This window comes from Clarias gariepinus, chromosome 2, assembly GCF_024256425.1.
Source record: "Clarias gariepinus isolate MV-2021 ecotype Netherlands chromosome 2, CGAR_prim_01v2, whole genome shotgun sequence".
Classification (NCBI taxonomy): Eukaryota; Metazoa; Chordata; class Actinopteri; order Siluriformes; family Clariidae; genus Clarias; species Clarias gariepinus.
The window spans coordinates 28,948,058-28,975,951 of NC_071101.1; the positions used below are offsets into that span (position 1 = coordinate 28,948,058).

The 27,894-nt window shown below is 37.2% G+C and overlaps 2 protein-coding genes and 3 pseudogenes across 2 annotated transcripts; 4 read left to right on the forward strand and 1 right to left on the reverse strand.

Moving 5' to 3' along the window:
• Positions 1-206: 206 nt before the first annotated feature.
• LOC128515164 (serine/threonine-protein kinase pim-2-like) lies at positions 207-2,047 on the forward strand (annotated as a pseudogene).
• A 4,229-nt stretch (positions 2,048-6,276) lies between these two features.
• On the forward strand, positions 6,277-8,139 carry LOC128540755 (serine/threonine-protein kinase pim-2-like; annotated as a pseudogene).
• Positions 8,140-12,253: 4,114 nt separating this feature from the next.
• LOC128540766 (serine/threonine-protein kinase pim-2-like) lies at positions 12,254-14,029 on the forward strand (annotated as a pseudogene).
• A 3,954-nt stretch (positions 14,030-17,983) lies between these two features.
• Positions 17,984-22,104, forward strand: rsl24d1 (ribosomal L24 domain containing 1). Its single transcript, XM_053510648.1, has 6 exons — positions 17,984-18,132; positions 19,874-19,987; positions 20,103-20,175; positions 20,614-20,677; positions 20,848-20,933; positions 21,573-22,104. The coding sequence occupies exons 1-6, from the start codon at positions 18,052-18,054 to the stop codon at positions 21,638-21,640; spliced, it is 486 nt and encodes a 161-aa protein (XP_053366623.1). The 5' UTR covers positions 17,984-18,051; the 3' UTR covers positions 21,641-22,104.
• Positions 22,105-22,759: 655 nt separating this feature from the next.
• LOC128538996 (protein PML-like) lies at positions 22,760-27,894 on the reverse strand. Its single transcript, XM_053510647.1, has 5 exons — positions 27,819-27,894; positions 27,430-27,480; positions 26,429-26,508; positions 25,647-25,706; positions 22,760-23,784 (listed from the first exon to the last, which is right to left on the reverse strand). Exons 3-5 carry the CDS (start codon positions 26,487-26,489, stop codon positions 23,261-23,263), a joined length of 645 nt encoding a protein of 214 aa, XP_053366622.1. The 5' UTR covers positions 26,490-26,508; positions 27,430-27,480; positions 27,819-27,894; the 3' UTR covers positions 22,760-23,260.

Here is a 27,894-nt window from a genome sequence, read left to right on the forward strand (position 1 = left end):
TATGCGAATAGAAATTAAGGCTTAAGTCTCACTCGGTTTAGGGATGGAATTAAATCATATCAAGAAAATGTAAGACTTCTGAAGTGTATCCCTTCATGATGAAAGTGACTATATATGATTATGTGTATCAGTCAGTCCTAGTAATGTATAAAATTATTTCATAAGCGGACCCACCCTTTACTGGAAAAGAAAGGACAGAGTATCTCATGAAGAGAAAAAGGTTGAATCTTGAGGAAGAATCTGATCTCCAGCCCAAGATGAGAAGAGGGTCAGAAGAGATGGATGTGAAGTCTGAAAAGGCTGACACCTGTGTAGAGGCAACCCCCTCTATCATTATAAAAAAGAGAGAGAAAAACAGGGCGTCCGTTCCTTGTGAAGGCCCTGAGGTGAAGGAGAAGAGGAGAACAGAGAAGGAAGAGACCAACGTGAAGACTGAAAAGAGAGGTACGAGACAGAAAACAGGAACACAATCAGAACACTTTTTCCACAATTAGACATTTATTTCAACATTTTGGACGTTACCTGTAGAAGTCTCACAAAGCTGGATTTGTAAAAGAAAGCTTTACTGTTTTTTTTTTATCCTTTTTTTGTTTAACAGCAGACTTTTTCAGTCGTTACATTTTGGGCCGTCTGCTGGGGAAAGGAGGATGTGGTGCAGTCCACGCAGGAGTTCGCAAATCAGACGGTAAAAAGGTAAATATCAGCAAATATAGAGTTAACAGGCACTGCTGAATACACCACTTGTAGATCAGTAGATATTACTGCCGGTAATAGACAGAGTTGTTTCGCTTCTAAGTAAGTTGGAAATTGTACTAATGTTGGATGAGAGCAGTGAAATTAAATATACAGTTCTGTGTTACAGGTGGCCGTAAAGTTTATGCGCAAACCTAGAATTGACACCTACATCACCCTCGTAAGAGAACTTAAAACTTGTTTTTGTGATTTTTTTTAGATGAAACATGTGATGGGGAAAAGTAACACACCTCCTTAAACACAGTTTTACTTTTCAATCATTATTAGATGACCAATATAACACTTGACATCACACATCTGTCCTACTGTAACTATATCTATTGTGTTTTTAGCCTGGGGACACACGCAGACTCCCTCTTGAGGTGGCACTCATGAAGCTCGTGTGCGAGCCACCTCGCTGTCCCTTGGTCATCGAATTGGTGGAATAGCACGAGACATCCACACATGTCATCCTGGTCCTGGAGCGGCCCGAACCCTGCACTGACCTCTTCGACTACTGCGAAAATGAAACTATGTCTGAATCAATGGCTCGCATCATCACGCGGCAAGTTATTAACGCTGCACATCACTGTAGTGACCGGGGTGTCTTCCATCGGGACATCAAGGCGGAAAACATTCTGCTGAACCCTCAAACTCTCGAGATAAAGCTGATCGATTTCGGCTGTGGAGATCTGCTGAAGAACACCCCCTACACGGAATATGCAGGTAATTGTAGCTTTAAGATGAGCTGATTTGATAGGAATTCATGGTGGATCGTTTTTGTAACCTTAATGCAACACTGCTTCTCCGTCTTTCATTCAGGCACGACGACTTTCTGTCCACCCGAATGGATCGTCAAAGGAGAGTACGAGGCGGAACCTGCCACCGTCTGGGGTCTTGGTGTATTCCTGTACCAACTGTTATGTGGAGAAGAGCTTTTCAGTGAAGCCAAAGATGTTGTAAATGGCCACGTGGACTTTCCTGATCATCTGTCTGAGGGTAAGAAAAATACAGATGCTTTACATTCTAACCCGTACACAAAGCTGGAAAACCTCCACAGCAAAATGGTTAGAAAGAAAACTAATTAAGAAAAAGCCTACATGACAGAAAATATAAACATTTAAAGTTTTAGAAGGTTAGAAAAGTTCATTTTTAACCACTTATGTTAATGCATACACAGCTTCCTGCAGTCTGATAAAGTTGTGCCTACAACGAGACCCTAAAAGACGACCAACACTCAAGCAGATCCTGTCACATCAGTGGTTCTGTGTTCAGGAGGCCAGGGAGAAACAGTGACACAAAAGGAAAAAGCACCTGGAGGCAGCAAGAATCTCCTCAGTACCTTATTGTGTGTGTATAATGTGTTGCAATGACTGTTAAAATAAAAGGCTCACTCATACTGTAAAATGTAAATAACAATATGTAAAAAATGTGTTAAAAAAATGTAAATTGTAATAAACTTAAATTTATTTTTTAATAATACTGGTTCATGTCTGTGTTCGTGTGTGTATGTTGGAGACACAGCCAGAGTGGCTAATTGGGACGTGCTAATTGGGAAATGTTTATCATATTTTGTCAGCCAAAGTGTTATTTAACATTAATAGCATGTTATACTTGTATATGTAACTTAATTTTAAAGAATAGTCCATGCATGCAGTAAAGCGACCCTTTCATTAAATAATTTTGCCTTAGTGAAGAGCATAAGTGTTCTGAGACAATATGTGGTCTATTCTATGAAAACCCAGCTAAAGTCTTTTATTTTTTAGAGCCATTCAGTGGTTTTACATTAAACCATTTTACAAGAATTTTCTGTAGAAAACAGTGAATCACAAAAAAAAGATTTAGATGGGTTTTCACAGACAATGTTATGTATACCAGAATACACACAGTTTTTTTGCAGTTTGTTGCAGTACAATTTCTAAAGAACAGTCATTACACTTGGACATAAAATGAAAAAAAAAAAGTTTTATTGTGCATGCACACACACGGTCACAATGATATAGTAAACAAGTAGACGCATGCATGGATGTTGACTATGAGAGTGACGATGCGTACTGAGACTGAGTGTGGGAGATGATTACCCACAATCCCATAGCGTGAGAGAGAGAAGAACCATTGGCTCAGCTGTGATCATGCGACGCTCTGCAGACATACATATACAGACAGATATACGTACTACAGTACTTGTAAATCAAGACAAGATTCGAGTTAAAAGTTATTTAAAAAATTGCTAAATGCTCGCAAGTTTCTTGCAATCCAAGATTCCAATGTATTGCCAAAAGTATTTGTTAGTCTGCCGTCACATGCATATGAACTTGTTTAACATCCAATTCTAAATCCCTAACGTTTAATATGATGATGGCTCACCCTTTGCAGCTATAAAAGCTTCAACTATTCTCGGGAGGCCCACAAGGTTTATGAGTGTGTTTATGGAAATTTTTCGACCTTTCTTCCAGAAAAGCATTTGTGAGGTCAGACACTGATGTTGAATGAGAAGGCCTGGCTCGCTCCAATTCATTCTCAAAGGTGTTCTTTCGGGTTGCAGGCCAGTCAAGTTCTTCCACACCAAACTGGCTCATCCATGTCTTTATAGACTTTGCATTGTGCACTGGTGCGCAGTCATGTTGGAACAGGAAGGGGTCGTCCCCAAACTGTTCCCACAAAATTGGGAGTATTAAATTGTCCCAAATGGCTTGTTATGCTGAAGTGTTAAGAGTTCCTTTCACTGGAGCTAAGGGGCCAAGTCCAACTCCTCAAAAACAACTTCACATCATAAGAAGTACCGTTCTCCTCGCAAACCCAGACTCTTCCATGGGAGTGCCAGATAGAGAAGCCTGATTCATTACTCCAGAGAACACATTTCCACTGTTCTAGAGTCCAGTAGCGGCATGCTTTACACCACCCCATCACTTAGTGATGTAGGGCTTAGATGCAGTAACTCGGCTATGGAAACCCATTCCATGAAGCTCTCTACGCACAGTTCTTGAGCTAATCTAAAGAACACAAAGTTTGGAGGTCTGTAGCTATTGACACTGCAGAAAGTTGGTGACGTCGTGCACCATGCGTTTCAGAAGTGTGGTCCATTGTTGTTTTGTGGTACTTCATTTAAGACGTAAAAGCTTTAATATTTTGTTCCATTTTCTTCTGAATTCTTTGAGATGTTGAGATCGGTTTGGGACTTTGTTTGTATACTGCATGTATTTTTTCCGTAGCAGGTTTTAAGTTCAGTATGCTTTGGTAAGCTTTATTTCTCATCTCTTGATTTCTTAGCAATGAGTAAGAAATAACCGAAAATTAGATCCTCTGACCCCGCTCTGTGATTTTCCATGGCCTACCACATTGTGGCTGAGTTGATGTCGTTTCTTAATCGCTTCCACTTTGTTATAAATTTCCTAACAGTTAACTGTGGAATATTTAGTAGTAAGGAAATTTCACGACTTATTGCACAGGTGACATCCTATCACGGTACCATGCTGGAATTCACTGAACTCCTGAGAGCAACCCATACTTTTACAAATGTTTGTAAGAGCGGTCTGCATGCCTGGGTGCTTGATTTAATACACCTGTAACCATGAAAGTGATTGGAACACCTGAATTCAATGATTTGGATAAGTGATGAATACTTTTACTGCTGGTTAAATTTGGATAAGGAAACTGGTAATTTAGAAGAGAAATAATTACATTTTAAGACAAATGAGAGATAAATTCAACATATTATTTGGAATAAAAATAAATAAATAAGGAAATACACTGTGTAAGACAATGTCTTACAGCAAGTGTTTTGTTTTTTCAAACATAATCCAAAAAGAGATTACTGAATTAATAAACAGAGAGAGGGAGGGGTAAACAAAAGGAGGAAGTGCATCCGCTTCAGATCTCTCAAGCCAGGAGTTGAAAATGACTTTCCAATTAACCATATTTCCACTAAAATTAATGTGTTGTCCAGTAACAACATTTTTAATCACAGTATTTAAATACCTAATTATATAACTGTGTAAAATGATATTCCTTTCATTTGTGTAGTGGCATTAATTCACACTTGGGACTAGTAAATTTTAGACAAACGCTTTACTACATTCACAGCATGGGTCAACGGGTTTGGTCTTTTAAAAATAAGGTAGTGCTAAAGGCTAAATCCCAAATCCCTCTCTGTCCGATAATCAAGTGCACTACTTGTTGTGTTAAACATGTTACAGTATTCTACACCCTCGTGCTCTAGCTTTCGATTTAACAGTATTTGGGGATTTAACACCGGAAGCTGGAAGTGAACAGAGCGGATTTTCTAAAGCAGAATAAGTGGAAAGATGAAGAGAAACTTATGAGATTTAAAACTACTTTTCACCTCTGTGGTCTTTACTTCATTTTTAAAGATTGAGAAATTGTACTTATTTACACTAGCTTTTTCTTTGCACAGTGAATATTACAATCTTACTTTATTACAGAGCCCCCTGGTAACATTGGGGAGAAAAACATGTCTGGAGCTTAAATGATGATTAACAATATTACTTGCAAGCTGCATGTCCATATTAATGATGCTGTTTGCGATGTTAGGATCTATTTGCTACACAAACTTTGTCCACTAGATGGCAGTATAACGAGCTCTTAAATAAAGTGTCATGGAATGAAACTTTTTGGTGAAAATATTGTCTGGGAATCCTCGACACCTAAATGAGACTTTATCTCGCCATCACAGCAACACGGGGCAGATCCTGTTCATCGGCTTAATAAACTCAGACATCGGCCGATGTGATTATTTAAAAATATGGGGGGTTTAGTCCAGATTAATCGACCGACCTCTAGTATTTACTACACACTGTAGTAACCTGTAGTATTTATTATAGTAATTTTAGTACAGTAAGGTTTAAAACCACTGTAGGATATTTTCTTCTTATGAATTGAAGGGAGATAATTTAGGACGTTGTTTATAAACTTTAGGCTGATTCTCCTGCTGCATCTTTCAAATTGTGCAGAAGCGTCTTTAGAACATGATGATGTCACAGAGCCCAAGCTACTCACAACACATCGCTTACAGACAGAGAAAAGCACAGAGAGAGAGATTTTACACATTTATTTTACCACACTAAATTCTGTAAAAAATTACAAACGTGATGACTCTCTGTTGTCCAGCAAACAGTAAGTTTATTTTTACTATTGTTGTGTGGAAAAAACATTAATTCTTAATGTACACGTTGAGGATGGGGACATGATGTTCTCACCACCTTCTGAGAGAGCAGTACATTAAACACTAGTTTATATAGTAGCTGTAGTAGGAAGAATCATTAAATATCAGTAGGAATATGACATATACCATGATGTCCGTCCTGAATTTATGTATAAATATGCGAATAGAAATTAAGGTTTAAGTCTCACTCAGTTTAGGGATGGAATTAAATCATATCAGGAACATGTAAGACTTCTGAAGTGTATCCCTTCATGATAAAAGGGACTATATATGATTATGTGTATCAGTCAGTCCTAGTAATGTATAAAATTATTTCATAAGCGGACCCACCCTTTACAGGAAGAGAAAGGACAGAGTATCTCATGAAGAGAAAAAGGTTGAATCTTGAGGAAGAATCTGATCCCCAGCCCAAGATGAGAAGAGGTTCAGAAGAGATGGATGTGAAGCCTAAAAAGGCGGACACCTCTGTAGGGGCAACGCCCTCTATCACTATAAAAGAGAGAGAGAGAAACAGGGTGTCCGTTCCTTGTGAAGGCCCTTAGGTGAAGGAGAAGAGGAGAACAGAGAAGGAAGAGACCAACGTGAAGACTGAAAAGAGAGGTACGAGACAGAAAACAGGAACACAATCAGAACACTCTTTCCCCAATCAGACATTTAATTTAACATTTTGGACTCAGACGTTACCTGTAGAAGTCTCACAAAGCTGGATTTGTAAAAGAAAGCTTTACTGTTTTTTTTTTCGCCTTTTTTTTTGTTTAACAGCAGACTTTTTCAGTCGCTACATTTTGGGACGTTTGCTGGGGAAAGGAGGATGTGGTGCAGTCCACGCAGGAGTTCGCAAATCAGACGGTAAAAAGGTAAATATCAGCAAATATAGAGTTAACAGGCACTGCTGAATACACCACTTGTAGATCAGTAGATATTACTGCTGGTAATAGACTTGTGTTAATGAATAGAGTTGTTTCGCTTCTTAGTGAGTTGGAAATTGTACTAATGTTAGATGAGAGCAGTGAAATTAAATATACAGTTCTGTGTTACAGGTGGCCGTAAAGTTTATGCGCAAACCTAGAATTGACACCTACATCACCCTCGTAAGAGAACTTAAAACTTGTTTTTGTGATTTTTTTTAGATGAAACATGTGATGGGGAAAAGTAACACACCTCCTTAAACACAGTTTTACTTTTCAATCATTATTAGATGACCAATATAACACTTGACATCACACATCTGTCCTACTGTAACTATATCTATTGTGTTTTTAGCCTGGGGACACACGCAGACTCCCTCTTGAGGTGGCACTCATGAAGCTCGTGTGCGAGCCACCTCGCTGTCCCTTGGTCATCGAATTGGTGGAATAGCACGAGACATCCACACATGTCATCCTGGTCCTGGAGCGGCCCGAACCCTGCACTGACCTCTTCGACTACTGCGAAAATGAAACTATGTCTGAATCAATGGCTCGCATCATCACGCGGCAAGTTATTAACGCTGCACATCACTGTAGTGACCGGGGTGTCTTCCATCGGGACATCAAGGCGGAAAACATTCTGCTGAACCCTCAAACTCTCGAGATAAAGCTGATCGATTTCGGCTGTGGAGATCTGCTGAAGAACACCCCCTACACGGAATATGCAGGTAATTGTAGCTTTAAGATGAGCTGATTTGATAGGAATTCATGGTGGATCGTTTTTGTAACCTTAATGCAACACTGCTTCTCCGTCTTTCATTCAGGCACGACGACTTTCTGTCCACCCGAATGGATCGTCAAAGGAGAGTACGAGGCGGAACCTGCCACCGTCTGGGGTCTTGGTGTATTCCTGTACCAACTGTTATGTGGAGAAGAGCTTTTCAGTGAAGCCAAAGATGTTGTAAATGGCCACGTGGACTTTCCTGATCATCTGTCTGAGGGTAAGAAAAATACAGATGCTTTACATTCTAACCCGTACACAAAGCTGGAAAACCTCCACAGCAAAATGGTTAGAAAGAAAACTAATTAAGAAAAAGCCTACATGACAGAAAATATAAACATTTAAAGTTTTAGAAGGTTAGAAAAGTTCATTTTTAACCACTTATGTTAATGCATACACAGCTTCCTGCAGTCTGATAAAGTTGTGCCTACAACGAGACCCTAAAAGACGACCAACACTCAAGCAGATCCTGTCACATCAGTGGTTCTGTGTTCAGGAGGCCAGGGAGAAACAGTGACACAAAAGGAAAAAGCACCTGGAGGCAGCAAGAATCTCCTCAGTACCTTATTGTGTGTGTATAATGTGTTGCAATGACTGTTAAAATAAAAGGCTCACTCATACTGTAAAATGTAAATAACAATATGTAAAAAATGTGTTAAAAAAATGTAAATTGTAATAAACTTAAATTTATTTTTTAATAATACTGGTTCATGTCTGTGTTCGTGTGTGTATGTTGGAGACACAGCCAGAGTGGCTAATTGGGACGTGCTAATTGGGAAATGTTTATCATATTTTGTCAGCCAAAGTGTTATTTAACATTAATAGCATGTTATACTTGTATATGTAACTTAATTTTAAAGAATAGTCCATGCATGCAGTAAAGCGACCCTTTCATTAAATAATTTTGCCTTAGTGAAGAGCATAAGTGTTCTGAGACAATATGTGGTCTATTCTATGAAAACCCAGCTAAAGTCTTTTATTTTTTAGAGCCATTCAGTGGTTTTACATTAAACCATTTTACAAGAATTTTCTGTAGAAAACAGTGAATCACAAAAAAAAGATTTAGATGGGTTTTCACAGACAATGTTATGTATACCAGAATACACACAGTTTTTTTGCAGTTTGTTGCAGTACAATTTCTAAAGAACAGTCATTACACTTGGACATAAAATGAAAAAAAAAAGTTTTATTGTGCATGCACACACACGGTCACAATGATATAGTAAACAAGTAGACGCATGCATGGATGTTGACTATGAGAGTGATGATGCGTACTGAGACTGAGTGTGGGAGATGATTACCCACAATCCCATAGCGTGAGAGAGAGAAGAACCATTGGCTCAGCTGTGATCATGCGACGCTCTGCAGACATACATATACAGACAGATATACGTACTACAGTACTTGTAAATCAAGACAAGATTCGAGTTAAAAGTTATTTAAAAAATTGCTAAATGCTCGCAAGTTTCTTGCAATCCAAGATTCCAATGTATTGCCAAAAGTATTTGTTAGTCTGCCGTCACATGCATATGAACTTGTTTAACATCCAATTCTAAATCCCTAACGTTTAATATGATGATGGCTCACCCTTTGCAGCTATAAAAGCTTCAACTATTCTCGGGAGGCCCACAAGGTTTATGAGTGTGTTTATGGAAATTTTTCGACCATTCTTCCAGAAAAGCATTTGTGAGGTCAGACACTGATGTTGAACGAGAAGGCCTGGCTCGCTCGAATTCATTCTCAAAGGTGTTCTTTCGGGTTGCAGGTCAGTCAAGTCTTTATGGACTTTGCATTGTGTACTGGTGCGCAGTCATGTTAGAACAGGAAGGGGTCGTCCCCAAACTGTTCCCACAAAGTTGGGAGTATTAAATTGTCCCAAATGGCTTGTTATTCTGAAGTGTTAAGAGTTCCTTTCACTGGAGCTAAGGGGCCGAGTCCAACTCCTGAAAAACAACTTCACATCATAAGAAGTACCGTTCTCCTCGCAAACCCAGACTCTTCCATGGGAGTGCCAGATAGAGAAGCCTGATTCATTACTCCAGAGAACACATTTCCACTGTTCTAGAGTCCAGTAGCGGCATGCTTTACACCACCCCATCACTTAGTGATGTAGGGCTTGGATGCAGTAACTCGGCTATGGAAACCCATTCCATAAAGCTCTCTACGCACAGTTCTTGAGCTAATCTAAAGAACACAAAGTTTGGAGGTCTGTAGCTATTGACACTGCAGAAAGTTGGTGACGTCGTGCACCATGCGTTTCAGAAGTGTGGTCCATTGTTGTTTTGTGGTACTTCATTTAAGACGTAAAAGCTTTAATATTTTGTTCCATTTTCTTCTGAATTCTTTGAGATGTTGAGATCGGTTTGGGACTTTGTTTGTATACTGCATGTATTTTTTCCGTAGCAGGTTTTAAGTTCAGTATGCTTTGGTAAGCTTTATTTCTCATCTCTTGATTTCTTAGCAATGAGTAAGAAATAACCGAAAATTAGATCCTCTGACCCCGCTCTGTGATTTTCCATGGCCTACCACATTGTGGCTGAGTTGATGTCGTTTCTTAATCGCTTCCACTTTGTTATAAATTTCCTAACAGTTAACTGTGGAATATTTAGTAGTAAGGAAATTTCACGACTTATTGCACAGGTGACATCCTATCACGGTACCATGCTGGAATTCACTGAACTCCTGAGAGCGACCCATACTTTTACAAATGTTTGTAAGAGCGTCTGCATGCCTGGGTGCTTGATTTAATACACCTGTAACCATGAAAGTGATTGGAACACCTGAATTCAATGATTTGGATAAGTGATGAATACTTTTACTGCTGGTTAAATTTGGATAAGGAAACTGGTAATTTAGAAGAGAAATAATTACATTTTAAGACAAATGAGAGATAAATTCAACATATTATTTGAAATAAAAATAAATAAATAAGGAAATACACTGTGTAAGACAATGTCTTACAGAAAGTGTTTTGTTTTTTCAAACATAATCCAAAAAGAGATTACTGAATTAATAAACAGAGAGAGGGAGGGGTAAACAAAAGGAGGAAGTGCATCCGCTTCAGATCTCTCAAGCCAGGAGTTGAAAATGACTCTTTCAATTAACCATATTTCCACTAAAATTAATGTGTTGTCCAGTAACAACATTTTTAATCACAGTATTTAAATACCTAATTATATAAGTGTGTAAAATGATATTCCTTTCATTTGTGTAGTGGCATTAATTTACACTTGGGACTAGTAAATTTTAGACAAACGCTTTACTACATTCACAGCATGGGTCAACGGGTTTGGTCTTTTAAAAATAAGGTAGTGCTAAAGGCTAAATCCCAAATCCCTCTCTGTCCGATAATCAAGTGCACTACTTGTTGTGTTAAACATGTTACAGTATTCTACACCCTCGTGCACTAGCTTTCGATTTAACAGTATTTGGGGATTTAACACCGGAAGCTGGAAGTGAACAGAGCAGATTTTCTAAAGCAGAATAAGTGGAAATATGAAAAGAAACTTATGAGATTTAAAACTACTTTTCACCTCTGTGGTCTTTACTTCATTTTTAAAGATTGAGAAATTGTACTTATTTACACTAGCTTTTTCTTTGCACAGTGAATCTTACAATCTTACTTTATTACAGAGCCCCCTGGTAACATTGGGGAGAAAAACATGTCTGGAGCTTAAATGATGATTAACAATATTACTTGCAAGCTGCATGTCCATATTAATGATGCTGTTTGCGATGTTAGGATCTATTTGCTACACAAACTTTGTCCACTAGATGGCAGTATAACGAGCTCTTAAATAAAGTGTCATGGAATGAAACTTTTTGGTGAAAATATTGTCTGGGAATCCTCGACACCTAAATGAGACTTTATCTCGCCATCACAGCAACACGGGGCAGATCCTGTTCATCGGCTTAATAAACTCAGGCATCGGCCGATGTGATTATTTAAAAATATGGGGGGTTTAGTCCAGACCGACCTCTAGTATTTACTACACACTGTAGTAACCTGTAGTATTTATTATAGTAATTTTAGTACAGTAAGGTTTAAAACCACTGTAGGATATTTTCTTCTTATGAATTGAAGGGAGATAATTTAGGACGTTGTTTATAAACTTTAGGCTGATTCTCCTGCTGCATCTTTCAAATTGTGCAGAAGCGTCTTTAGAACATGATGATGTCACAGAGCCCAAGCTACTCACAACACATCGCTTACAGACAGAGAAAAGCACAGAGAGAGAGAGAGAGAGAGAGAGATTTAAACATTTATTTTACCACACTAAATTCTGTAAAAAATTACAAACGTGATGACTCTCTGTTGTCCAGCAAACAGTAAGTTTATTTTTACTATTGTTGTGTGGAAAAAACATTAATTCTTAATGTACACGTTGAGGATGGGGACATGATGTTCTCACCACCTTCTGAGAGAGCAGTACATTAAACACTAGTTTATATAGTAGCTGTAGTAGGAAGTCACACTCAGTTTAGGGATGGAATTAAATCATATCAAGAACATGTAAGACTTCTGAAGTGTATCCCTTCATGATGAAAGTGACTATATATGATTATGTGTATCAGTCAGTCCTAGTAATGTATAAAATTATTTCATAAGCGGACCCACCCTTTACTGGAAAAGAAAGGACAGAGTATCTCATGAAGAGAAAAAGGTTGAATCTTGAGGAAGAATCTGATCCCCAGCCCAAGATGAGAAGAGGGTCAGAAGAGATGGATGTGAAGTCTGCAAAGGCTGACCCCTGTGTAGAGGCAACCCCGTCTATCACTATAAAGGAGAGAGAGAGAAACAGGGTGTCCGTTCCTTGTGAAGGCCCTGCAGTGAAGGCGAAGAAGAGAACAGAGAAGGAAGAGACCAACGTCAAGACTGAAAAGAGAGGTACGAGACAGAAAACAGGAACACAATCAGAACACTCTTTCCACAATCAGACATTTAATTTAACATGTTGGACTCCTGTAGAAGTCTCACTAGGCTGGATTTGTAAAAAAAAGCTTTTCTGTTTTTTTCTCCTTTTTTTTTAACAGCAGACTTTTTCAGTCATTACATTTTGGGACGTTTGCTGGGGAAAGGAGGATGTGGTGCAGTCCACGCGGGAGTTCGCAAAATCAGACGGTAAAAAGGTAAATATCAGCAAATATGGAGTTAACAGGCACTGCTGAATACACCACTTGTAGATCAGTAAATATTACTGCCGGTAATAGACAGAGTTGTTTTGCTTCTAAGTGAGTTGGAAATTGTACTAATGTTAGATGAGAGCAGTGAAATTAAATATGCAGTTCTGTGTTACAGGTGGCCGTAAAGTTTATGCGCAAACCTGGAATTGACACCTACATCACCCTTGTAAGAGAACTTACTGTACCACTTGTTTTTGTGATTTTTTTAGATAAAACATGTAATGGCTAAAAGTAACACACCTTGTTAAACACAGTTTTACTTTTCAATCATTATTAGATGACAAATATAACACTTGACATCACACATCTGTCCTACTGTAACTATATCTATTGTGTTTTTAGCCTGGGGACACACGCAGACTCCCTCTTGAGGTGGCGCTTATGAAGCTCGTGTGCGAGCCACCTCGCTGTCCCTTGGTGATCGAGTTGGTGGAATGGCACGAGACATCCACACATGTCATCCTGGTCCTGGAGCGGCCCGAACCCTGCACTGACCTCTTCGACTACTGCGAAAATGAAACTATGTCTGAATCAATGGCTCGCATCATCACGCAGCAAGTTATTCACGCTGCACATCACTGTAGTGACCGGGGTGTCTTCCATCGGGACATCAAGGCGGAAAACATTCTGCTGAACCCTCGTACTCTCGAGATAAAGCTGATCGATTTCGGCTGTGGAGATCTGCTGAAGAACACCCCCTACACGGAATTTGCAGGTAATTGTAGCTTAAAGATGAGCTGATTTGATAGGAATTCATGGTGGATCGTTTTTGTAACCTTAATGCAATACTTCTTCTCCGTCTTCCATTTAGGCACGACGACTTTCTGTCCACCCGAATGGATCATCAAAGGAGAGTACGAGGCGGAACCTGCCACCGTCTGGGGTCTTGGTGTATTCCTGTACCACCTGTTATGTGGAAAAGAGCTTTTCTGTAAAGCCAAAGATATTGTAAATGGCCACGTGGACTTTTCTGATCATCTGTCTGAGGGTAAGAAAACCTCCACTGCAAAATGGTTAGAAGGAAAACTATTTAAGAAAAAGCCTACATGACAGAAAATATAAACATTTAAAGCTTTAGAAGGTTAGAAAAGTTAATTTTTAACTAATTACGTTAATGCACACACAGCTTCTTGCAGTCTGATAAAGTTGTGCCTACAACGAGACCCTAAAAGACGACCAACACTCAAGCAGATCCTGTCACATCAGTGGATTTGTGTTCAGGAGGCCAGGGAGAAACAGTGACACAAAACTAAAAAGCACCTGGAGGCAGCCAGAATCTCCTCAGTACCTTATTTTGTGTATTTAATGTGTTGCAATGACTGTAAATAATGTAAATATGTATAAATGGCTCTGTTATTGTTAAATATAAATAACAATATGTAAAATATAATTAACTTACATTTATTTTGTATGCATTAGTACATGTCTGTGTTTGTGTATGCTCTTGTAATGCACAGGTGCTAAAGGTTTAATGCCTTAGGGAAACAAACTCATTCCCATGATGAGTGGTTCATCCAGAAACCAGATATGAGCAATAGACTCATACACCAGTTATTTCCAACTGAGTAATCATATTGGACAACAGGCTTTCCACGAGTGGTGATAATAGATAGTAACAGTACTGGGAGATACATACATATATATATCACCATCACTATCACTCTGCATCACAGGTGTTTTGTGATAACCATTCATTACAGTCGGTAACTGTCGTCGCGAGCAGGAGTGAAAGGAGGTTAGTATGGTCTGCCATACTCAGGAGAGAGCAGCTACCCGCCCAAACCACTATTTAAAAGTTTAAATAACACATTTATAGCTATTAAATAGCTGTTTCTAAGTCATTTTATGAAATGCTCCAGTGTTGTTTTATTCATGCCTAAGGTGAGCTACAAAGATAACTAGCTTCTAACACAAGGCCGAATCCTAAATCCCCCTCTCCCGATAATCAAGTGCACCACTTGGTTTGTTGAACAAGTGATTGTACACACTAGTGCACTAGCCTTCCATTTAATGCTCTTTGGGATTTAACCACAAAACCTGGAAGTTGAGAGAGTGGATTTTCTACAGCAGAATAATTGGTGATATAAAGAGAAACTTACAATATTTACAGGACTGTCCACCACCTCCATGGTTTTGTAATAGAACAATAACATTTTAATTGTGCAGTAATGTTAGCAGAGCACACACGAAATACGTAGTACTTTTCCTTATCTTCCAGTTGCTCTGACTGGCATACTTTTAATTAGACAGGCATGTGCATTCATTCAGCCACTGATTAGGTCACATGACATACAATTTGCAATGTGACTGCCTGTCCCACAGAGTAACAGAAACAAGAATGGAAAAACAAAAAACAAATAAATACAAATGAGAGCATAATATTAACAAGTAATTGTGCCACAGAGCCTGTAGAAGCTTTAAAATGGACAAATTGATTTTCTTTTTAGTTTTTAGGATTTCCCCGACAATTAATTCTTTTTTAGTACTGGTATTTTTGCCTATATAGTGCCAGTAAGAATTTAAACCAACTTTTATCCCTGTTACAATAACTGTCAGTCACCAGCTCTGCCAGTCACAGTTAGTTACTTCTGCCAGGTAGAGAAGGATATTTGTTGTTGGAGCAAATTAACTGGTTAAATAAAGAAACAAATCATTCACTCACTTACTTATCGCCTATACCATTTAATCCTGTATTCAGGGTCGCGGGGGCCTGAAGCCTATGTACAGGGTGCCAATCCATTGCATGGCTCACACACACACTCATTTAAACACCACAAGCAATTTAGGAATCCCAATTAGCCTAGTCTGAATGTTTTTGGACTATGGGAGGAAAGTGGAATAACCGGAGAAAACCTACCAATCACGGAGAGAACATCTAAACTCCATGCAAACAGAGGTGGGAATCGAACCTGGCCAAGAATCGATCCCTGACCCTGGAGGTGCACCTAAAAAACAAATCACAATATCTTTACAATAAACAGTGTTTGTGGAACTGTTGTATGAAACCAATATTACACTCGAGGTCGTGCTGTTGTGCTGGAAATCAGTATTTGGGCTGCGTCCTCATGACTATAACTGCATCTTAGCCGTGATGATATCAAGCACAACAGCAATCCCTCTTGCATGTTGTTTTATTGGTTATTTTAAAGAGCTTTATCATATTTTTTCTTTTTTCATATATTTAGCCATCTGTGTATGTGCGTGGTTGTTGTACAGAAGTCAAATTGTCATCCGTTTAACTTAACAATAACTCTTTTATTGAGATTGTTAAACCATAGCACTCTCCCAGGAGTAGACAGAAGTTAATGTCTATGTTGCTCCTGCGTGTTTGAAGTGCTATAGTAGCGGTGCTACTATATTTAAAAAATACAATGACATTAAAACAAATACATGTCAATTCCAGCTGCCAAAAGACACAGAACATGAAGTGTAGTAGTGATACCCATCACATTGTATACTGTAACTCTAAGTTAAAGCTTCAAAATTATATTCTTTTTAAAACAAGTTTCTATCTTATAGTCTTATAGGTCCCCAAAACCCAAAATGGTTCTGTTAATTTTCCAGCTGAAACACAGTTCAGATCATGTATTCTGACATGCCTGACAGTCTTTCTGTTTTCACCCTGGAACACCACTTGGGTAATGTGCATTTTTATAGACAATCAGACAGCAAAACCTTAAATGACTGGGAATTTTTTTTAACGCACTTATCTTTGAGACATTATACTGTAAGGCAATTCCCACCCATTTTTCTAGCTTTTCCAACCTATATTTTGATTAACAAAACAGATAAAATTCTTTTTTCGGTAGCAACCAATTTATTGTGTATAGTTATGTATTATGTATAGTTTAAATCCCTAACTAAGATCTAAAGAAGCCTAATTGTTAACATGAAACTGCTAACCTACCGTTCTTTAACTCTGAAGAAACAGATGTACCAGAGATGTAGCTTCATATTGGTCCCATTTTGAACTTTATATCACTAACCAAATGCAATTGAGGATATCATGGTAAAATAACACTTAAATCCACACACAATAGCTCCACAATAGCTCTAAAGCCAATACAAGCCTTACAATGTTCTGAAATTCAGCAAACAAGCTTAACAAACAATAATCTTATATAATAACACCTAATGATACAGCTTTAGGATACACACATGTTATAGAATCATATTTTAATACAACTGCATTGTACTGCATTGTACTTCATTGTACTGGATTGTACTGTACTTCACAAAAGAAAATGTCCCAGAAACAGAAATCCCAGAAACTGCAGTTTTTTTTAGTAAGGGTAAAAACCAGCTTGAAATGTTCTGTCATTGAGTAAGCGTTTAGGTGTGATGTGATAGTTAGATTGGTTTTAATAACCAATGCTCTCTCACCATCTCACACACACACATTTAAAAACTCAGTCATCCTACTGTCTTTAGACTGTGGGAAGAAACTGATGTACCTGGAGGAGTCCAATGGAGAACATGCTACCTTCACATACATAAACTGGAGGACAGGATTTGAAGCCCTGGACAGTGATAACACCCCAAGCCCTTGACAGTGATAACACCTGTGCCTGTATTTATTAAAGGAATGTGGAAGATAAATCTGTTTAATGACAATGCAATGTCACATTTGCACAAAATCCTTGTTAAAGAAGTTTACTGACAGAGCAGTGATTCCGTTAGTAGAGGATCCGCGGAAATGTGTGCATGTGTGTGTATGCGGGAAAGTCGTCCTACACAGTAGCCCCCTCTTCCTCTCCTCTCTCCTCTTACTTTAGCCACAAGACTTTTTAAAAGTACAGTGCAAGTCAAAATTTTATGTTTACTTTATATTTTGTATTAATAATTTCTTTATGAATATTTTTGTGTTATGGAACGAATCGTTGGAGTTTCCATTATCTTTCCATTATTTCTTATGGGAAAATTCACTTAGACATATAAGTGATTTGGTATACAAGCACACTATACAAGTTTTAAATCTATTAACGCAGTAAACTGCAAAGCTACAGCGCTTCATTGAGCTTAATTTCTCCATCAATACTGCAGAGACTGGATAAATGTAATTTTATTATTATTTTATTACTGTAAACTTATAAAAACTAAATTAAGTTTTGGCGCTGAAGCTGTGATTCCTCTCCTGCGTTACAGAGGGCGACAAAAAGATCAACGAGACCTAACACAGGAAATGACGTTGAACAACTTCCTTTCGAGGTCCATGTTGAAACCGTAAACACATGGGCGAATAACACAAGAATTATTTACACAAAATGCGTATCGAAAAGTGTTATTTTTGCTCCGGACCGATCTACCCCGGGCATGGGATGATGTTTGTTCGCAATGACTGCAAGGTACGGGTTTATTTAATTGATATTTACGTGAAAGATAAAGAAATAGCAAGCGTGGCCATTTTATAACGCATGACCCGCGTTACCAGCGGAAAATTAACACCTGGTTTATAATAAAACAAGATGTTAATGTGTACTGTACAGTGCTCATGGTACGCTATAGTTATCCGCTTGGTGGGTGACGATATGATGTAGTAGATGTTATTATTGTCTTGTAAGATGTGGTCCTGGTTTCACCGTGGTGCTGTAACATACATTTTGTGATATCACCATGTACTCGCTGTGTAAGATGTAAGTTATTCGTCGTTTATAAAACATAATCCTTTAGGGACTCAAACGCTGCTTTATAAATCTGATGTAGATCACATAGAAGTCTTGTTTTACAATATGCCCGATTTACTTAAACTTAACCCGTTGGAGCAGTAGCACTACAGCAGCGAAATATGACGTATTTTTGTGGGGGTCTGCGCATGCGTGTTAAGCTTTGTCAGGAGAGAGTGATGGGTAGGGTCGCGCTAAAGCGGAAATATTGCTAATAATGTAATGCGGTTTTTACGAAATAACTTCATCGGGATATTTTCGAAAGCATTGTTGTCCTCCACTTAAAGTATATACAACAAATTAGGCATTTTACAAACCTCTAAAGTAAAAATAAAATAACAGGGACGGAACTAACCTGCGGTCTTCCTCAAATTAAATGGAACTAATTTAGAAGGGAGAACAGTTTTCTGAGACCTGTACAAAAGTTTTAGCTTATTCTTCCAGTGAATAAAAGGGCTTCATTTTTAAGTATTTACATTTGTGTATAAAAGAGAACACTCAGTAACAGCAAAATCCCAACAACAAAGACATCAAACATGACAATTTCCACTGTGATGGGTGAAATAACAGTTTCTTCCGAATGTAACCAGAATGTAATACCCTAAAAAGAGTCCACAAAGGAAAAAAATGATGTAAATCTTTTTTTTCCCCCTTTTTTAACGAAAAAAAAGTAAGAATTCTTTTTTTTTATTTGTACCTCTTTGACTTTGGGAAAGAGAAATGTTATTTACTTTAACAAGGTTTAAATAGCAAATGTGTAACAAACTATTTCTAAGGACTCCTTAGTTACTATTTACTAGTTACTATTTGCTTGCATCTATTTCTTTTCAACTTTGTCAAAGCCATGTTTTATATAAATATTATAACAAGCCCCAGTCACGTGAATAAGTATTCCTTCGGGATTTTTTTATTTTTTTATTTTGTATATTAAAAAAACTTTTTTCAGATGAAAAAAAAATCACAAGATAAGTTCACTATATCTAGAAGCCATTGCTTCAGTAATTGATAACGTTGACTCTCTCAAATTATGATTTATATGCTTTGTACTGATTTGTGACCAACCTTGTTTATAATCTGAGGGGACCTAAAATTAATTGTACAAATAATGTGGAGGCTGGTTTATGTGCCATGCTAGCCTATAAATTATTTACATAATATCTATAATATAATAATATATTTAATAGAAATTATAATTTCAACATTATGAAGTCAATTATTTTTAATAATTATTTATTTATACTTATTCATACATAAAAAAATGCAAATTACAGTTGTTGCCTTTTTCTTTAATGCTCTGATGCAAAAAATCATTAAACCACATGTTCTTATGAAGCACAAAAACATAATGTTAGACTTCAACCTTGAGATTTTCATGTTTTTTTTATAATTTAAAATGTTTATTAATTAAATTTTTATCCTGTAGGTATTTAGATTTTGCAGATCGAAATGTCACAAGAACTTCAAGAAGAAGCGCAATCCAAGAAAGACCAGATGGACCAAAGCTTTCAGAAAAGCTGCTGGCAAAGAACTGACAGTGGTATGTTATTTGAACCTGTAAATCATCTGTTAATATACGTCTCTGATGCCTGTTCCCAAAAACACCTCATTCTCCTTACCTGCATTAAAAAATTGTTGTTTGTGTGTGTATATAGGATAACTCGCTGGAGTTTGAAAAGCGCAGAAATATTCCTGTCAAATACCAGAGAGAGTTATGGAACAAGACAGGTAATAATTATGTTTTTTTCACAGTGCTGATGAAATCGCAAATTCAATTAGTCAGAAGGTGTTGATTAACTTTCTGTTGAACCATCCCTGGTACCAGTGTTGGTTAAAACATCAGTGTTTCACATCACCTGCAGATTTAGAGTCAGTGTGCCAGTTGCTAAACAAAATAATCTTGATACATCACTGCATAGACACCACTATTTCTCCCTCCCCAATTTGTAGTGTATGCTGTGTATTAATGATGTACCACTTCATCATGGATAAAAATTGCTGTGGTGTTACAGGAACAAAACACTTTGACATGCTGTTTTTTTCACCATCACTAGAACAGCTCACCTCGTCTGTTTTATTCCTCACATATATATGTTCAGTTGTTTGTGTTATATAACAAAGATGCATTTTGGAGTAATTGCTTTGTGTGCCCCCCCCCATTTACAGTGCAGGCCATGAAGAAGGTCGAGGCCATCAAACAGAAGCGACAGGCTCGTTTTATCATGAACAGGTAAGATTTTTCTGCCTAGACATGTCTGACTTTTATAATCTTAATGATTATTACAAAGTGGATTTAGGGAATAGGGTGCATTGTGCATAATAAGTGTTTTATTTCATAGAGGGCAGAAGCTAAGGACACACTACTCATTTTAATAACTTTGTAACTTTTTTTTTTTAAAGACTGAAGAAGGGCAAAGAGCTGGAGAAGGCAGAAGCTATCAACGAAGTCAAGAAAAACATCCACCTCATCAGAGCATCGCATGCAGGTGAGTGACATGTCCTGTCAGTTTACACGTATAAACCTCTTAAATATAAAACTTTTTACTGAATTTATTTATTTATTTTTTTTACTGTAAATCCAAGGAGCTTTGTGTACATCACATGGGATTCATAGACAGTGGGAATATTGACTTTCAATATTGAGTGATTACTCTGTCTGATGACTCGTGAGATCCATAGAATTATTGGATGAAGAAGTAAACAAATTATATTTACTTTGGATGGAAAAGGAAGACTTGCTCATTGAGGAACCTGAGCATGCAAAGATAATAATACATAATTACACACTGGACACACAGGGCCGTGTGGTGCTGATTGGAGGGTTGGGGATTCCAAAAACTGTAATATTTTTGCCACTTAGGTCTCATTTTAATACTTATTAAGTATTAAGTACCATTACATGATTCTCTGAATAATCAGTTACATCTTGCACTGTTCAGTACACTCTAGGCTGCCAGTTATAGTATGCAAGGGTTTTTTCTACTTTAATTCTGATTCTTTCAATAGATTTCTTGTTTATTAATGGATCTGATCATTTTACGTAGTGTAATGTGTATGATTTTAAAGCAGCACAGCAGCCTACATTTATGTTAACCTGTATATTCTATTCCTTTCTCTTTACGTAGGAAAAACCAAACAGCTGGAAGACAAAATGGTGCAGAAACTGGCAGAAGACGTGGAAATGGCTGATTAAGCATTTTCTGGCCTGAGCTACGGTCGAATGAGACTCTTAAAGAAAACACATATTGTTTGTAGGTTACAGGCCTTAAAAAAATAATACTCTGAAGAGAGATTATGCATAATCTGTAACTGTCCATTCGTTCTCCTAAAGCCACTTGAATGTGATGTTCATGGGAATCTGAGCAAGCTGAAACCCTGAATCTTATTTGTTGACTGGTTTAGGTTTGAATTTTGTCCAAGTTAACACGTAAATGGCAGCCAGAGAACAGAATTAGATTTAAAGTTAAGCTGAGTGGCAGTTTTAACCCCAATTTACTGACAGCTATGTCAGTAAATTGGTGTAGTTAAAGTATCTCTAAAACTCACCTTCCTGCTTCTTGTTTTATTTATCATTGCAGTGATCATTTTTATCATTCTTCCTTTTGACAACAACACATTTAAACAGCATAACATTTGTAATAAAAATACAACAATAAACTGTTTGGTAGCTCTCTTTATTGACACACCATCAACAGTTCAGACTTTACTAACAAAATGCTCATTTTAGGGCTTAAACCAGTCTGATATGTATATGTAGAATAATGACAAAAGTGCAAGTTTTGACAAAACTTATATATACATATATATATTTATATATTTATTTATATAATTTGCACGAATTGCTGTTTAGCATAAAATTAACAGTTGCTAAAACTATTGTTCAAGATTGAGCTTCATGTCATGGGAAGTGAAACAGGTAGTTGCCTGTTAAACATCAAAACACAAGATTAAAATGCACAGAAGTGGAAGTTACAAACTATAATTATAATAATTACATGATAAAAATATTACCATGGCCTTAAGTTTACTTTCACTCCAGTCAGTTATTTTGACAAAATTTAGTTAATCTCTTATGCATTATTGATTTTTAATAAATAATTTTACAATTAAAATAAAGATTTGAATTTAAATTGTTGAGGATTTTTCTAAATTAGATTTATTCTCCCGCCATAGTCAAGCCTGGAAGAAAAGACATTGCATTGTCTTCAATGTGGTGTTTCCTTATTGTATGGAACAGAACTCTTATGGAGTTGTACAGCTGCACCACATAAAGTGCTTAATTTACTAAACCATAGTTGTGTGGGTGCATAAATGTGTCAATTACGTAAATAACTGGGAGTGAAATTGAACAAATGACCAAACTAGAGCAAATAGGCTGATATGGTTGGGTTTTGTGCTTATGCTTGTGCTACAAAGTTTTTGGGAAGGTAACCATTCCATGTAAGATGGATCTCTCTTGAGTCTTTAAAATAAATTTAAATTTCTTAAAATCGAAATTACTGTCCATACAGTATAGTTAATTATCATATTTAGCAATGTTAAATATCATCAACCTTAATACTGATCAACCACAGTTATTTTGATTTTAGTTGCATACAAAATGAACACATCATTAAAAATGTTCTCCACTTTCGTGCCATAAAATATGCTTTTGACCAATTCTTTAGAGCTGTTTTGTTTGCAAGGAGGGAATGCAACTACTACAGTATGTGTTGGTAGCATTCACTCTGCAAATGCTCAGTTGCATGTTGGTGGTTGAACCAATTAAAAGTTATACAACTGACCCAACAAATGACTTACACCTCTGATGTATTTAAACTATTGTCTTAAAATTATTTACGAGGTCGTTGCTTGGCCTCCAAACTCTATAGAGCTCTTGCAGAGCTCGCACATCCTCAATAGCATTATGAGCTTCATAAGTTTTTTGGAGGAAATGCTGGACCAGGGAGGTCTGCGTATGTTTCTGGAGGTATGGAAACATCCTCCTGCTGAGCAGCAATGTGTCTAGGTAAACTGGCACTACATCCCTAAACTCCTCTAGGAGATTAAACTCAATTAGGATGCGCAGCAGAATAGGGCAGTCAAACTGTTTACAGTTGTGCCCCACTAGAATTGGTCTGCTGATCGTTTTAAGGAAGGAGATGAACAAATTAAGAGCTTCACTTAAGGAGACTGTTACCACTGGCTGTCCATGTAGATGCAGTTGCTCTCTGTCGATAGTCAGACCCGTAGCACTGGAGGCACCAGCGTCTATAGCGCAGCGAGGGAAAATGTAGACATTAAAGGTCCTTTGCCCACTGATGGCTGACAGCTGAATTATATCACATGCAGAGGTGTCTGGAAAGAGATTTAAGGTTCATTAAGCCATTAAATTATTTATTTATTTGGATTTTTTTCACACACTTGGAGGACAGCGCTATCTGCTCCTTCCGCTTATTGGCTGTAGAGCCATGATTAATGTGAGAGAGCTAAGTACCTCCTCTGAGAGGACCAATCAGCTTTAGACCAATCTAGACTTCTGGCTGCGAGAGGTTACAGCATCACCCGGGAACCGAACCAGGAATCTCAGAATCAAAGGCATTAAAGTTTTATGTTCTTTACCCAAATTTAACATACATTTATATTGAATCATTTAATCACAGATTTTTTGTATCCACATGAAATCATACATAAATGAATGTGATCTACATGTGTAATAATTAAAGGTGAATCACTGTCCTTAGGCTAAAAATATATTTTGTGTTACAATATGTTGGTTACTTTTTAACCCTTTACCATTCTGCGTAACCTTTTGATAGAGTGTTCTATATGTTTACTAGGACCATATAGAAAAATGGACTGAAGCCATCTCTACCAATTGTTTTGGTATGCTTAAAAAAATACTCTAGACGAAGTTTTTTTTTTTTTTAAGTAGTATGCATTTTTAATTGCTTTGTAGCATACCCGCAAACACACACACACACACACACACACACAAAATAAAAAGCTTTTTATGTTACATTCCCCCCCCCCCCTTTTTAATTGTAACTATATTGATACTTCTACCATGAAGTGACATCTCTACCATTTTTCTAACCATGTTAAAAAATATTAAACAATGTTATTATTGCCCAAATATTTTTTTGCTTCTTTACGTAATGATTTTATACTATAAACTAAAACAGTGTGTTAAATGTAAGAGGATATCAAAAGTGAGTACCATCCATATATTTATAAATGTTTGCGGAGAACTTATCACACCTGCCAACTTATGGCCATGTAGTGTATGCACACAGGACATTCTTTATGATTACACACAGTGTGTAAATGGAAATCCTAAACTGTGTCCATTTAACACTGGGGATTTTGTTGTTTGGTGCTTGGTTTATTATTGAGCCTCGATTATTGTCTGTGTGAAGTTTTACATATTCTCCCTGTATCCTTGTGGGTTTCCACCTGATTAGTGCTGGTAGCTTTTTGGATGTGTTAAATTGTCCATGGATTTACCAGAATGTATTCCGACCTCACACTTAGTGTTACCTGTAACTATGATAAAGCAGTTACTAAAAATGAATGGGTGAGATCTTTAAACTTTATTCACTCAGTAGAACCACATAAGCATCTCAGGAGCACTATCAGATATCATTTATCTTTATCGGTACTATTGGTATGTAAGGGTAAGCACTAAAATCAAGAGTGGCACAAATAAAGTACTTACTCATGTGACATGCTTACAGCTCTGTCACACTGCAGGAAGTACTCCTGATAGATCTACTGACAATAAAATCTAGAAAATAAAGCAGTGCTTTCCTACTGGCAGGTATTGTATCTGATCACATGCAAACCACCTACACACCTGCATAGCCACATATATTTTGTTGAAATACAGCTTAGTGTGGAGTGTGAGGGGTAAAATAGTGCCGTTCGCAGATTTAGAGATGCGGCATCATCACGTGTCTTGGCTACAGAACTAGTTAATCCAGGAAGCGTGTGTGCACACGCTTGCATGCAAGCACTAACAGACAGTTAAAATTTTGACTTAGTGACTCATTTTGTCAAGCTTCATTTGAAAAAAAAAAGACCCATTATTGCGCTAAAATAATGATATATTAAATTTAAATAAGCACTTGTGTGGCTATGTACAAATTAAACAATGAATAAATAATCATAATTATAAAAAAAATATTGATGTTAATGAAATGAAATGCAATTTGACTTACTTAGTCCCGTAGTTTCCAGATCAAAGAACACCAGCGTCTCCCTGTCGCTGTTAGTGACACCTGTAAACACATTCATTACTGTTTCCCCTGTATTTTCCTTTTAGGTCTTGCAACACCAAATATCTTGTATTCTTTCTTTCTATCTGTCTTTCTCTCTGCTTATGGGCCCAACCGTGGCAGTTTGGTAGAGCTAGGGCTTTAACCTCTGACCTTTGATCACTTACCCAAAGCTACCACTTTAAAGTTCTTAAACTTTTTGAACTAGATTTTTATGCTTCTTCTGATCCTGCTTAATCTCTAATATCTTCCAAATAGAAGTTCTACAATAATTAGTACATTGTTCACTTTTAAGGTCATGAATCTTTTGTCTTAATCTTATTCTGTAGGTTCACCTTGTGCCACCAGAAACAGTTCTGACCCTGGGAGGAAAGGAACGTGGCAGCATGGGAACAGAAATGTCAAAGACCCAGAGTTGTGACATAAGGAGATTATTTTTCTGCTGAATCGTTTTGGTTAAGCTCACATATTATGATGTGCTTTTGTGTGTTTTTATTCTTATTCTTTTAGTTGTTCAATGTATACGTCACTTCTAGTGTGAACACGTAAGGCCAAACAAGAGTATGCCACAATAAAGCGTTAAAAATCTTATAAAACAGCTGCATTAGTGAATTGGAATTAATGTGACCCATTAGATCAATAAATCATAAAAACAAGATTAGTGCATTTGATTGCATTAGACTTGACATGCACAATTATAGCAGTATAGTTGTATAGCTTAATACCTGAGTTACCCCAGGATTTTAGCAGTTTATCATCAGACGTGCGTGGCTCCAAGGCTGACATTTCAAATGTTAGCTCCTCCCTATGAAGTCACAAACAGGGAAATGTTAAAACCAGATTATCTATAATATAGGCAGACATAATGGTACGTTTTAAAATTTTTACATTTTGACTTAGAGAGGTAGATGGGGGTAAGGAAAGGGGGAGATACTGTACATGCATCAATCATGTGAATAACTTGCTGGGAGTGAAACTGAACAAATGACCAAACTAGAGCAAAATAGGGTAATATGCTTGAGTTTTGAGACGGAAGACAAAGAAGAAGATGCTTGGGTTTTGGTAACAATTTAATTTCATGTAATGGAATCTCTTTAGTTTAAAAAAAAAAAATATATATCTTAAAATCTGAAGCTATAATCTATAACTGTCCATACTGTATAGTTTACAAACTTGCTTAGCAATGTTAATTATAATCAACCTAAATACTGAACAACCAGTCCATTTTTGGTTTCAACTTCATTCAAAATAGCCCCCATTCAAAATATTCTCCAGATGAGAGAATTACTTATAAGTCATTATTTACTACCTATTACTTAGAGTGTTATTTTTGTTATTGGAATAAAGTCTAGTGTGGCGTGTGAGCGGTCAGTTAGTGGTGTTCTGGTGTTCACAGATTTGGAGCTGCTGAGTCATCACGTGTCTCCAGGAAGCGCGCGCACAGGTACAGGCGTTCAAAAACTGTTTTAAGTGCTACGTCATTATTTCGACTTAGTGACTCGTTATCTCAAGCTCAATTCAAACCAATAAAACAAAATAACATGCTATTTTCATGAAATAGCGCGTTAATTGCGTTAAAATAGCAGATATACAGTATTCGAGAGTAAGTTGAGATAAGCACTTGCAAGGCTTCCATGCAAATTATTGTGAAAACACAATAAATAATAGATCATAAATAATAATAAAAAGCAATTTGATTAATAGAAACCAATGAAATTCGACTTACTAGTCTTGCAGTTTCAGGATCAAAGAAGACTCCCGTCGCCGTGAGTAACACCTGTAAACACGTTTATTACTCTTTACTCTCTATTTTCCTTTCAGATTTTTTTAACATCAAACATCTGTCCGTGTGCATGCAGACTGCAATACGCTTTAAATACAACTTTATTCGACATAAAGTCGATTAGACATAAAGGAGGGAGAGAAAGAGAAAGAGAAAGGCAAAAACTGACATTTACATAAAGCCGTAACCAAATTGTTCAGAAGCAAGAACAAAAATATTAAAAACAGAAAAATGAGAATATGGGAATGGGAAATAAAAAAAACCCAGAACAAATGTTAGGTGTGAGAATGAAAAAAGAGAAGGCGCAGTCAAGTATTTAGACAATTTCTTACCGCGGTGAAGTTTGAAATTCGCTCCGGTTCTGTGGCGGTTACACTAACAGCGCCGGCATACGGCGCACCTCGGATG

Bases quoted from the DNA above. Each gene is read 5' to 3' on its own strand.
- rsl24d1 (XM_053510648.1), top strand. From the start codon at position 18,052: ATGCGTATCGAAAAGTGTTATTTTTGCTCCGGACCGATCTACCCCGGG. The intron at 19,988-20,102 runs GTATGTTATTTG...GTGTGTATATAG, and splicing joins CTGGCAAAGAACTGACAGTG to GATAACTCGCTGGAGTTTGA. The intron at 20,176-20,613 runs GTAATAATTATG...CCCCATTTACAG, and splicing joins AGAGTTATGGAACAAGACAG to TGCAGGCCATGAAGAAGGTC.
- LOC128538996 (XM_053510647.1), bottom strand. From the start codon at position 26,489: ATGTCAGCCTTGGAGCCACGCACGTCTGATGATAAACTGCTAAAATCC. The intron at 25,707-26,428 runs GTATTAAGCTAT...ATGTGTTTACAG, and splicing joins AAAATCCTGGGGTAACTCAG to GTGTCACTAACAGCGACAGG. The intron at 23,785-25,646 runs GTAAGTCAAATT...ATCTCTTTCCAG, and splicing joins TCTGGAAACTACGGGACTAA to ACACCTCTGCATGTGATATA.